Here is a 13,483-nt window from a genome sequence, read left to right on the forward strand (position 1 = left end):
TGAAACTACTTCCTGCTGAAAGGGGGCGAAGTGGTCAGGGGCCCCTGATTTGCCTGGCACTGTCCAGTTTGATTGGCAAAAGTCCTCATCATTACCACGAGAATGGTCACTAGGGTCAGAGGGTACTATGGTCGCCTCTAGCCAGCCCCTGCAGCTTGGGCACATCAGTGTAGAAAGATGATGGCCTTGAACTGTAAGTTCCCAGGTGGTGACTTTAGTGAGGGATGTTATTCTGTTAAAAGAGATTTTTGAAAAGATCAAGCAAAGGACTGACAAGTTCTCAGAGTTAGTTAACATGAATGACATAGAAGAACATACCCTGGGCATAAACCAGGAAAGTTCCATTCTGAACATAACCCCAATTGTGGTCAATTACAAGGAAGGAGGAATAACTGGAGGAAGTGTTTAGTGCTAGTGAACTGGTTTGGAGTAGCCAGTCAGAGGCTAAAATAAATATATATACATATATACAACTGGCAGAAAAAAGGAAAATGGACAGGTGTGGGCATTGGGTAGGTACAACTATTCCTCCTCATTTCCCGGTTCGGATTAGTTTTGAAAGGGCAAGACAAGGCAACTCCATTTAGGATATGACACCATTCTCCTCTTACTCCTCTCCATATCCCTGTTTCCTGGACTGGCTGAGTCTCAGGAGTTCAGGCGCTTATTGCTGGGATGGCATGTTTCTGTCGGCATTCACGGGATTTGAACTCAGGGCCTGAGCACTGTCCCTGAGTACTTCTGCTCAAGGCTAGTGCTCTATCACTTGAGCCACGGTGCCACTTTCAGCATTTTGCTGGTTCTCTTGAGCCAAGCTTGTGGTCTGGCTCTTTGCTGGTTAATTGGGAGATGGAGTTTTAGAGAGATTTTCTTTTGCCCAGGCTGGCTTTGAACTGTATTCCAAGGAGTCTTAGATATAAAAGCCCTTTCTTTTTTTATGTCCAATTAGCAATGAGGAAAGCAACAGGAATAGCCCATCTGTAACTTGTTGAGAACTGACCAAAAACCACTTGCCAAAGTTTTGCTGTAACACTTAGAGAACATGAGATCTATGTGCCATCAATTTAAATCATACCATTTGATCTTACCGGCAGGTGGAAAAGAGCATAAATGAATAATAATTGAGAGGGAAAAGATTCAGGATAATGTAAAAGTCTCAGCTTTAGCAGTGGCTGTGTCTTCCATCCCAAATTAGCAGGCCAGCAGGAGAGATGGATTGTATCCAGGTAAGGCTGTGGTAGGATCTCAAAGACACCTCCTGCAAGATTGCCTGCAAAATTCTATACAGACTGGTTAAAGAAATTTAAAATGCCTCAGCATTTCCTGGTTAGTTGTTCTGAGTATTCTCTGGCTTTTGGAGGCTGATGCCCTTCTGGTTCAAGCAGGGTAAGAGGATTTTTCTAATCATAAAATCCATATGGCTAGCTCACATTTTTTTAACCTGTATCCTGTGAAGCAAAATGTTAATTTTGGGTCGAGAAAATTTAGGTTAATAGTCACATTTGTATAAAACGACTTTGATTCCTCGATCTTAAGAGTTTATGAGAGCACAGGAGAGAAAAATGGAAAGGTAAAATCTTAATTTATACCAAAGAATTGTCAGGAACAGATGTACACTTGACTTTTAACACACTGGTTTTACATCTTAGACACATTTGCTTGTACCCAAACATGACCAGTTTGGGTTTAAAACCTATTTTTGGTTTGCTTTTAAGTTTCACCAACAGACAGACATAGACAGACATACAGACACTGTGCATAAACTTCGAGCGCTCTTAAAATTGTTTCTTTGATTGGCCATTTAAGTTTTCTGGAATTCCAGTGGCAAATGATATTATTTTGCCCATAATAGAACAACATGGTCAATAAAAACAAAAAGAAACCTCTCCTAGCTAACAGAACTTTTACAGACTCAGGCTCACAGACCTCGGGCTGCAGACAAGCTGCTAGCCCCGCCCAGCCTCCAGGAATTTGATGCCTGGGGCTGTTTGTGGGAAGGGACAGGTGCGCTGCTGGTGGTGGCAGCGAACAGGAACCGGTCTCTGGCCCCGCAAACCCTGCAGCTTCTGTTCTGCCCCTGTGGCCCGCCTTGCCGGCTGCCGGCCACAGCGGGCCTGAGCGCTGCCGGTGGGCCACCCCTAAAACCGCATGCATGAATCTGCTGCTGGAACGGCACTGTCCACATGCTGCTGCCGGCGCCCACCCCGCGACCCATTCACAAATTGGTACCTGGAAACCCCAAATAGGCGGGGGTCCTGGCCCAGATGGGGGCACCCGCTCCAGGCACCGTAGCTGCCTGCACTCCCCTGCTGCGCCTCCGCAGGATGCGCTCCGCCCGCTCTGCTCTTCCCAGCGCAGCGTGGAGGGACTTGCGAAGCCATGCGAGCCCATCCCCCCCGGGCAGCGGAAAATTCGCTTCTCTCTCTAGCAGCCAGGTTGAAAAGGCCAGCAATCTCCTCCGAGGGCGCGGTACATCTCACTGACTTTAATTACCCCATGTGAGTGGGGTTGTCCTACCCCTGGAACACGAATTGCTCAGCGTAGTCTGTGGGGCTATTAAGCCCCAGATTCGTCTGCCGTGTGTTTGTCTGCCCCGCGATCGGGCGCCAATTTGTCGGGCTTAATTTCCACATCCCCCTGGGGAGACGTGAAGCCTCTAATTGTGGGGGACACTTGGCTCTGCGCACTGCTCCCACTGGAGGGAGGGCAGAGCGTGTCCTGGTCAGGCTAAGCTGAGCTGGGATAGGGTTGCCGAAATCCCTGCACGTCCCCAGCCCCTCTTACATTTAAGAGATGACACTCGACATGGATATTCCGGGGGAGCTGCCTGATGGTCTACCGGCTTCCCAAGGTTCTTTATTCAAGGGAGGGGTTTATATAATAGTAATGGTGGCAGAAAGAGGAGGGACTAACTGGGTATTAACGATTGGCTAATGAACTGTCCATCACGGTGATGTCATGGAACTTCTTCTATGGGCGGAGACCACAGCCCCCCAAGGACCGGGCCTCTGGGGTCTCTGGCGCCATTACTAGACATGTGCTTGCAGATGAGAGGGTGGGGCTGGTTTGGCATCTCTTCTGGTAGAACCTGGAAGGAGAGGGGAGTGGCTAGCAGCCAGGTCTTAAAGGTAAAGCCATCCCCTACACTTGGGTACTTGTATTAAAAAGAATTCTGAGATCACATCTAAACCCATTTGAAAAGAGGTTTCAGAACTGGTTGCTTGTGTTTGCCCTAAACATTAACAGAGGATTGGCAATGCCTGTGCCCTATCTTTGCTCTTCTTGGTATAAAATATAAGTAAAATATGAGTGAAAAAAAACTATAGAAATTTCTTGAATAATTAAAAAAACAGTCAAAGATATGTTTGACACATGAACAATTTAAAGGAGTGAGCAAAGTCCTTTATTGTGCAATGTCCTTTATGGGCACAGAACACCCATCATTTCAGACCCATGGGTTCCCTTGCTTCAATCTTGAGTGACATGTTTCTACTTTTGTTTAAGTAGACAACTATTAATGGTGGTGCTAGTGAGCATTTTGTACTATGTGAAAGCCAGATAAACTTCATAAAGAGAAAGATATCCATTGTTGTGTCCAATGTTGTCTTCCATATTTGCTTCATTATTATATTGGTAAGATTTGATTGCTATAATTCGCCAGATAGTTTGTGGCAGGGTTACTTAAACAGCAGATATTTAATTTCTCACAGTTCAGAGGATCAAGGGGCCAGCAGGATTAGGTTGTGGTTAGTTGTTTATCAGAGCTATAGATTGTACCATCTTGCCTTGTCCTCCCATGGAATTTTCTCTGTGAATGTGTGTGAATAGAGGGTTCTTTGGCATCTTTTTCTCTTCTTTTATAAAGATACCAGTTCTACAGAATTATGGTTCGACCTTTATGATTTGACTTAACCTTGACTATTACTTCAAAGGTTCTATCTTCAAACACAGTCACTTTTGGAATCAAAGCTTCAATGGTTGAATTTTGGAGGAGTCCTTTATAGTCTACAGCTCTGATTGACTGCCTTGGGCTGAATATAGTCTGCTTGAGGAGATGGACACAGACTCCACCCCCATGCAGGGCAGAATAAAATCATCATCAGGGTTAAGAAGTGAGAAAGTGCCCAGAAAGGTCAGAGGCTACCTATGGCAATTAACAACACAGCCTTCTCCATCTGACAGCCTTTTCCTTATTCTTTAGGTTTTTTCTTACTAAGCATTAACTGAAGTTTTTTGATACACAATTTAGAAACTAAGAGTGTTTACACAAACTATTCTACAGAGCTGTAGTGTCCTAGGGCTGGATTTTATGTGATTTAGCTTTCATATAAAATGCATTTCAACTATTAAACACATAATAACTAATATGCTACACAAAACAACTCATGTGTTATATACCAAAGTTTTAGACAGTGGAGATCATTTTTATGACAAAAATGTGGCCTTGTAATTAATTATCTCTACCATTTCTGTCTCGTTGAAGAATAGCTTGAGAACACAGGATGAGCTATGAGAAACCTTTTCTGTGCAAAATAAAATTGGTACCAATAAATATAACTGTGCACTTCTCACTTATAGCTTTGTTCCCTGAAGTTTCCCTTTTGTGGAAACAAAGTCTAACTCAATAAAATTGTTACATATAACCTGTAAGTTAAATTCACTCTAATAAAGCTTATGTGAATAAGTAGTGCCCCTTTTATACTCATTTATTTTAAAATTCCATTTGAAAGCAAAGTGCTGCTCTAACAAGTTTGAAAAATCAATCATCTATTGGTTCATAGATGGTTGTGTGGTGGGTGCTATTCAGTAGTTAAAAGCTTATTATGAATCTAGGCCGTGAATCACACAGTGAAGGATGGAATAAAGCAAACATATGCATCAGGCACGTGGATGTCTAGGTGGGCAGAAGTACATATTATTTTGGTGCCCTGAAATCACTGGTTTTCAATTCTGACAGTGAGCATTCCTTATAATCATTAAGAATTTTAATTAAAAAAATTAGTGTAGTTGAGTTGGGGTGGGACATTAATAAGAATATTTGGTATTAAGATGAGAGCAGCTCTGTAGGAAACTTCCTAATGGAAATGTCACTGGTAGTAATTACCCCTTTCCAGTCAAGCAGCTGTTTGATTTTTCCTCTAACATTAGGGGACTAGGCAGGCTGACAGACTCAGTGAAACAGGAGGGCGATTTAGAAAGCTGGAGAATCTGGAAAGCTGGTTAGGGAATTTGGAGACAGCAGCACAATTTAATATCTGTAGCCTATGAAAGGTTCCTTGGGATATGCCTTTTGAATTGTGAAACATAAATTCAATGGGAGCAATGAAGTGAGACTCCTAGGAAGCAGACCCTACCAAACTTGAAGATGCAGCCAAGTTCAGGCTGCAAAGTCTTTGTTCTCTCATGGCATTCTAGTGGTGCTGTGAAGGCTCTGAAGGAGGATTGCCAGTAACCCCTGGAGAAGCTTCTGGAAGATGCACAGCATCATCTTAGCTGGGTCATCATCTGAAACCTTATGTTAATGAAAGTGAAGCTTTGCTTAGGTCTTTTGAAGAAAAGAGTTCTGGAACTCCTTAGACCTATTACCAGCAACATATCATTTCCAAAGTAAATGTTTACAAGTTGAGGGGTGACATTTCTGATGATTACACAATGTCTTGCCAATGGATAAATGTGTTTGTCTTTCATTCTTTGGTTCTTTTGTATTATTGTCTCGTGTACTCCTATAATTTTCTTTGCCACAAAAATGTCTTTCTACTCGCAAAGAGAACAGATAAGACTCTTTTTTTTTCTTTATGAAGGATATTAGGAGAATTATGTCACAGGTCCTAAGTGATCTATATTTGTGTGATGAGCTAAGAGTATTGAATTCTTTCACCTCTTTTTAGAATAAGTCTTATTTCTCTAGAATACACAACACCCATGTCTAGGGTAGTGTGTAAATATGGCACATATACACATGGATTTCCATACCTAGACAAATGTTTCTGATATATACATTTTTGTTTCTCAATAAACAAAATATTGCAACTAATAATCTGTAAAGCTGGATGGTGTGTGTTAACTGAATGAGGCAATGTTTGGGATCTTTCTTGGTTGACTTTCTAGCAATCAGAGATAATGTCACAATTCACTGTATTTGTTTTTTTGTGGGTTTGTAATGGTTCAAGTACACAGGAGTAATTCAAAGCTTTGCTTTTGCAAGCTCAATAATTCCATATCCACTTAGAAATGAAATGATAGATTTTTTTAAAAAGAAGCCACTAAATAATGCATAGAATGATGGGATGAGGAGACTATTGCTGAAATTCACATAAAAAAGCATAGACAATCACACCACTCAGTTCTCTGAGATGTTCCATTAGTGCCCCTTTAACATGTAATATTTCCCAATTAAATGTGTTGGTAAGAATTATTCATTTTAATAATTGAAGAGCTTCCCCAGCTCCCTGAAGAGCGTTACCATGGAGGCCCAGCTCCACTGCTGGGAGTAATCACAGCATGTTAATGTAAGAAGAGGGTGACAGTTGAAGGCTGGGATTGCCACTTTGGGAAACGAACTGGAGGCTCATTTCAATGGCTGGGCCTTGGGACACCTATGAAGTGACCTTTAGCTATAGCAGGTTGTGATGTGTATTCGTTTTGTGGCATATTCTGAACCATTATGCACTGACTGCCTTGAGAACCACTAGGACAGCATGGGAAAGCTTTTGACTGTCTTCAATACTACTTAATTTATTAGGCTGTGATTCTCCCAGTTGGGTTTTGTGAATGAAGTCTTAGGGCTGTTTATAAAATTCTCCAAAATTTTCTTTTATATTAAGTTAAATAAATGCATGGCCTTGGGATTTTGAGTATGTGCTGATGTGAAAGAAAACTTTGAGGAGGGGTCATAACCAAATGCTACAGTAATCATTGCTGTTGGCTATAGCTTTGTTGAATATGCATCTCTAGAGGTATGTGTGAGACAGTGCTTCATTGTTTCAAAAACTCTAGTAGCTATAATCTCAGCATTAGGGGACTGAATACTCCCCAAACTAAGTTCTAGTTACAAGTAAGTTATATAGTGTGTTGAGACCCCAAATCCTATCACTTTGCTGAAAACAAGAAAAAAGGTAACAAATATACCATCATAATCCCCACTACCCTATTTTTCCTCGGAATCATCATAATAAAACAGCCTGTGCTTAGAGTTTACTATACAAGGAGTACTCTTCTCAGGGAAGTGCATAAATTGATCTAACTATGATGTACAACATTAGGTACTACATCTTGATACTTTAGTTTATAAACAAATATAACTATATAGAGGAGTATTAACGCTTGTTGATAATGCTTTGGAGATAATGTACTCAGTATTGCATACTTTTCAAACTCTCATGTATATTTGGATCGTTACAAAACATCACTGGGATAAATAGGAACATTTTTATTAATTATGAAGGATTTTGACATTTTTCTCCCCCAGTTTGCATGGGATGCTAAAAAAATGATTAGGCACTTTCCGGCACAAAGAATAAAACATATGCTTTCCACTGGCTTTCAAATGGTAAGAAATTCCTCAAAACTAGGAGGAAATTTAGATTCTGAGCCACCAAAGACAAAGAACCAAAACTCTTACATAAAACCAGGGTCCCCTTGATTCGGTGACCTAGTTCTTCATACCAAATGATTATGAGCAGTCTATTTCTAGATGTATGTCTGTGCCTAGAACAATTCACCTATGACTAGTGAGGAAAGATGCCTTGCATATAGACATGAGCTTCCAAGGTGATGGATGTATAAATCCTTCTCTTAGTAATGGAATGTATGAAGTAATAAAGCTAGGTAATTCTGTTTCTTATTCCAACTGTGATTGATGTACACATGCACATACATATATATACACATATATGTATGTATGTATATATATGTATGTGTATATATCTATATGTATATATAAGTATATCTTGGAGTTTGAACTTTAGCCTTGCACTTGCTGGGTGTACTTGATCAGCTGATGGCTTTACCACCTGAGAGACACCTCCAGACTAGCTTTACACTGGTTACTTTGAAGATGGTGTCTGTTGGGGTTTCCTGATGGAGGTGGCTTCGTATTGTGATCCTTTGGATCTCATCCTCCTTGGATAACAGGTTAGAATTACTGGTACCTGGATACTATTGGTATCTTGAAGTGACACAAAGACTTCATGGTTCCTTTGGTGACTTCTATTTGGTGCTACTCATGTCAGATTATGTGCTAATTTGCCTACATTCCATGCATTCATATGTTTATATCTTTTCTGGGACAAGAATGATTACTTTAGGCCTTTTGTGGTAGCTCCACAACTCAGACCTTTCTACTCTTTCTCCTGCTTACGTAATTTGCAAATTCAAGTCTTTTCTTTAGCTATATATGTGAAATTAAATCTGTCAAAAAGTCTGAAATTACATCTGTATATAACTGATATGCCTGGCCAGGCACCGGTGGCTCATGTGATTCTAACTACTCAGGAGGCTGATATCTGAGGATTGTAGTTTGAAGCCAGCCTGGGCAGGAAAATCCCTGAGACTCTTATTTCCTATTAACAACCCTCAAACCTCAAGTGGAGCTGTGACTCAAAGTGGTAGAGTTCTAGCCTTGAGCACAAAAGCTCCTAGTTTAAGCCCCTTTGTTCAAGCCCACAACAACAAAAATAATAATTTATATGCCTGATAAAACAATCCCTTGGGACTTTTAAAAAGATTTGAAGAGTACAACCTTTAAGAACAGTCCCCTTCCCCTAGCCAGATATCTCTGAGATAAGTATAAAATAGAAAAAAATGCTATAAAAATTTAAAACATCACTGCATTAGATTTTTTTTCTTCTGCAAGGAACACTTGAGAGAGAAACAATGTTCAGGAGAAAAGATGTGGCTCATAGTTTCAAAGGCTTCTTTCCATACTTTACTGGCCTCATTGTTTTAGTATCTGTGTGAAGGTATTGATATGATGCACTGATATGCATGTAATACAGCAGACCTACTTACCCCAAAGCATCTAGGAAGAGGGGAGGTGAGAGGGGAGGAATGCAAAGGAGAAAGGGGAGAGAGGAGAGGAAGGGGAGGAGGCAAGCTATATCTTTTTTGGTTATGCTCCTGATAGCTACTTCCTTTAGGCTCTACCTCCAAATGAAGAATTGATCCATAGATCAGGTTAGAGCCATCATGATCCAGGCACTTTTTAATGATTGATTGGAATTTCTACCTGGGGACAGTGCTCAGAACAGGAGACTTCTGGAGCCCATCCATATTCAAATAATAAAAATCATTAAATAATAGTGAGTAATTACAATTACTGTAATTACTGTGGCTCATTTAAATATATTCATTCAAATATTCCATACATTAAAATATGTATTTATTGACATAATATTTGAATATGTTTGTATATATGTATGTATACACACACACACACACACACACACACATATATGTAGTGAGATACTGTGTTATACGTCATTGAAGTTAGTATTTTTTTCCCCTAGGAGATTTTAGAGGGCACACTCATGATAAAATAAGTCTTGTCTCACTGGGAGCCAATAAATAACCCAATAAAAAGCATGGTAGAGGCCATTATCTAGGTTTGCATTTTTTAATTAGGTAGCTTGACTAATTGAGATTCAAGTGTAGAGGACCTGGATTTCTAACCCCAAATTACATCCTTCTTCCTGAGAGAGTTTAATGTTTTATAAATTTAATAAGGAATTCTGAATTTTTTCTGCAGTTTTTGTTTGGGGCTTGAGTTTTAACAAATACAACTGTGCATTCATTTTGAATTAGGCAAATGGTGCCAGAAGCAACAATTATCTTTAGTGTTTACCTTTGTTTGTGCTTCAGAGGAGGAAAAAGAAAGCTCATGGGAAATATCAAAGTTAATAGGATATAAAAGGAGTCCATAAGAAACAATACAGAAGGGAGAAAGGATATTATATGAAAAACCTTATCATAGTGAAGGGAGAGTGGGAGAGTAGCACAAGGATTTTCTTAATTATATTCAGCTAGATTTAGAAAGTATGAGGCTAGGATATTAACTGGAAATATTTGGGCTGTGGAAGGAAAATGCAACAGCTGAAACATGGACAACTAGGTAGAGAGTATTATCCATTGGTTTTCTTGTCATCTCTTGTTCTAGTTCTCATTATCTATATCTACATTGAATCTTTTCTTTAGAAGGTTTGCTGTAACTAGGAAAGATCTTGTACTAGGTTTGGAGGGGTGCAGCTCAGTGGTAGACGACTTTCTTCCTAAGTGAGGTTTTTGGTCCCATTTCTGTCAGTACTAAAAAAATGTATTTGGAAATTAATGACATCGTAATGTTACAGAACAGCTTGCTGGGGAATTTTTGTTTGACAACATGATTTTGAGAGGTGTCAACATACATCATGCTATTTTATTGCATCTAGTCAGGAGAAAACATGACACGTGAAGTTAACTTGCATGCACAGTAGGACTAAGACAAATCACAGCAGAATAAACTGGGGAGTCTTCGGGGAGGCTGTTTTCCAATACACAGACAGAAATCGGTATGACCATAATTTAGAGCCACATAAGAGGAATACAACACTATCTTAAAATAAGAACTACCTGTTAGCCATTCTTACCTGACAAGAAGATTCTGGTAGATAAAGCTTTTAACTTACTGTAAGATTGAAATCTAGCAAATTCATTTAAGTGAACTGTCAGAAGCAAGCATCCAACTCTTCATAGAGGCCCAGGTAATCAACTCTGGAGGATCTGGGGGTGCAGAGCCCATGGCCCCAGAAACTGCAACTCAACAGTAACCATGGGAATGCGTGAATGCAACTGTGTCTCCATAACATTCTACTTAATGTTGAAATTCAAATTAAGATAATTTCTTTTTTTTTTCTTTTAGCTCACAAGAAGGCAATTTATTAACAGAAAATAACTTGAGGAGTCCAGTTCATAGACGGCGACCACGGTGACCTCCCTTCCTGCGGGTGCTGTCGGATGGGATGGGGGTGACGTCCTCAATCCTCTCAATCTTCATGCCCGAGCGAGCAAGGGCCCTGAGAGCTGACTGGGCCCCAGGACCAGGTGTCTTGGTCCTGTTTTCACCGGTGGCCCGAAGTTTGATGTGGAGGGCAGTGATGCCCAACTCCTTGCACCTCTGGGCCACATCCTGAGCAGCCAACATGGCAGAGTATGGAGAGGATTCATCTCGATCCGCCTTCACTTTCATTCCACCAGTTACCCGGCAGATGGTTTCTTTGCCAGAAAGGTCGGTGACATGGACAAAGGTGTCACTGAAGGATGCAAAGATGTGGCAGACACCAAACACATTCTCGCCTTCAGCCACCTTAAGTCCAAGGCTGATGATCTGTTCTTCCTTCTTTTCCTTCCCCTTGCGAGGTGCCATTTCTGCGCGCCGCCCCTACCAGACTCCGCCACCGGAAAGAGAGGGCAGGAAGAGGCGGGGCGACTGGGTCACTCCCGTGCCCCACAAGATAATTTCATAGGTCTTATAAACTTAATTTTTTTCAGACACTTAAAAATATAATAATCCATTTTTAGGTTTATAGGCTATACAAAAAGCAGGTGGCGATTCAACTTTAGCCTGCTTTACCAACCCTGCTGTAAAGCATCCAACCTTTTGCTTCTTTCATGGTTTTCAAACTAAGGTTTTATAGTTTCCAAATCAAGGTTGAATGCATGCTTTATGAGGCATATTCCGTCATCTGTTATATCACAATGTTGTTTTAAGATATTTTTGTCTTTTATAACCCTATCCCCATTCATGTGTCATTATCTTCAATTTGTTGTGTCAAGAACATGAAATGCAGTTAAGACCGGTCAGAGTTTATGGACTCAGTATTTAATTCTTCTTTTCCCAGTGTCTAAAACTAATTCCTAATCCCTTTTCCTTTGCATTTCATTTCAAATCTAATTTGTATGTGACATCTATAATCTTCTTTGGAAAAGACATTTTCCACAACTCAAACAATCTTTCTGTTTGCTCTTGGTTTCTTCCTCTTGAAATGAAAGAACACACATTTTAGTCCCTGATGAATAAGAAGGGAAAAAAAGTAAATGGAGTTGAACATCAGCCAAAATACAGGCTTTGCATAAGATGCCCAACTAATTTCCCCAGCTTTGTCTGCTCTATTAATTTTCTGCCAGTTGCTTATTTTTCTCACAGATCTTATGCATCCTGCACATGCAAAAAAGCAAGAGCACCAAAATCTCATATTTGAACAAGATAAGCAGAAGGAACTTGGTCATTCTCAACTATCATAATAAAACATTAAAAATTCATTTTAACTAATAAAAGACCACATGCATATGTTTTCCACAGAAACTGCAGTACAGACTAGAGGATTCTAATGCTTATAATTGCAAAGTATAAACTATCAGGGAGTTTGCAGTTAAGGAATATTCCTAAATATGTTTAAATTCAGAATAACAAACAATGTCCCCTGATCTGACCACCAGGTAGCAACGATGTTAGATACAACTATTTTATCAACTCTTTTCTTTTTCTCCTCCCAGTATTCATAAAAAGATGTTTTGGCCCCTTTTAGATCGTTCTTTTACCTTGAAGAACTTTTCACACCAACTCCCTTCTATGATATTATCTTAATACCACAGTGGGTTTCTACATTTCTTTTTTTTTTTTTTTTGGCCAGTCCTGGGCCTTGGACTCAGGGCCTGAGCACTGTCCCTGGCTTCTTTTTGTTAAAGGCTAGCACTCTGCCACTTGAGCCACAGCGCCACTTCTGGCCATTTTTTGTATATGTGGTGCTGGGGAATTGAACCCAGAGCTTCATGTATACAAGGCAAGCACTCTTGCCACTAGGCCATATCCCCAGCCCAAGGGTTTCTATATTTCTTTCCTTTTTTGCTACAGCTTTTTGAGTGCATCTGAGGTCATAGCACTGAAAATTCTTACTACCCTGACTTCCATATACTCCAAGCCTGAAACTGCCCACTTATTTATCCTCTGTAATATTCGAGGATCCGGAATATCACAATCCTTGTGTTAATATGTGTCAGGATCTTGAATATCATACTCTTTGTGTGAAAAAGTCTCATTTTAATCCTCTAGTGCAAAGTAGTGTCTTTACTCAAAGTTTCTTATCCAATATTTCTTCCTTTTTCTTTTCTTTTCTTTCTTTTCTTTTCTTTTCTTTCTTTCTTTCTTTCTTTCTTTCTTTCTTTCTTTCTTTCTTTCTTTCTTTCTTTCTTTCTTTCTTTCTTTCTTTCTTTCTTTTTTTGTATAGAAGTACTGGGGCTTGAATTCTGAGGCTTTGACTCTCCCTTAGCTCTTTTTGCTCCAAGCTAGTGCTCTACCACTTGAGTCACAGCTCCACTTTTGGCTTTTTGGGTGCTTAATTGGAGATAAGAGTCTCATGGCTTTGAGCCATGATCTTTAGATTTCATCTTTCTGAGTAGCTATAATTACAGGCATAAGCCTCTAGTGCCCAAGCTTAAATAACATTAATGT

General features: G+C 40.1%; 1 protein-coding gene across 1 annotated transcript; it reads right to left on the reverse strand.

Annotated features, from left to right (window-relative positions):
• Positions 1-10,902: 10,902 nt before the first annotated feature.
• On the reverse strand, positions 10,903-11,460 carry LOC125355419 (40S ribosomal protein S14-like). Its single transcript, XM_048351776.1, has one exon. It carries the CDS (start codon positions 11,396-11,398, stop codon positions 10,943-10,945), a length of 456 nt encoding a protein of 151 aa, XP_048207733.1. The 5' UTR covers positions 11,399-11,460; the 3' UTR covers positions 10,903-10,942.
• Between the last annotated feature and the right edge of the window lie 2,023 nt (positions 11,461-13,483).

The sequence above is a fragment of the Perognathus longimembris genome, chromosome 1 (genome assembly GCF_023159225.1).
Source record: "Perognathus longimembris pacificus isolate PPM17 chromosome 1, ASM2315922v1, whole genome shotgun sequence".
NCBI classification, from domain to species: Eukaryota; Metazoa; Chordata; class Mammalia; order Rodentia; family Heteromyidae; genus Perognathus; species Perognathus longimembris.

Bases quoted from the DNA above. Each gene is read 5' to 3' on its own strand.
- LOC125355419 (XM_048351776.1), bottom strand. From the start codon at position 11,398: ATGGCACCTCGCAAGGGGAAGGAAAAGAAGGAAGAACAGATCATCAGC.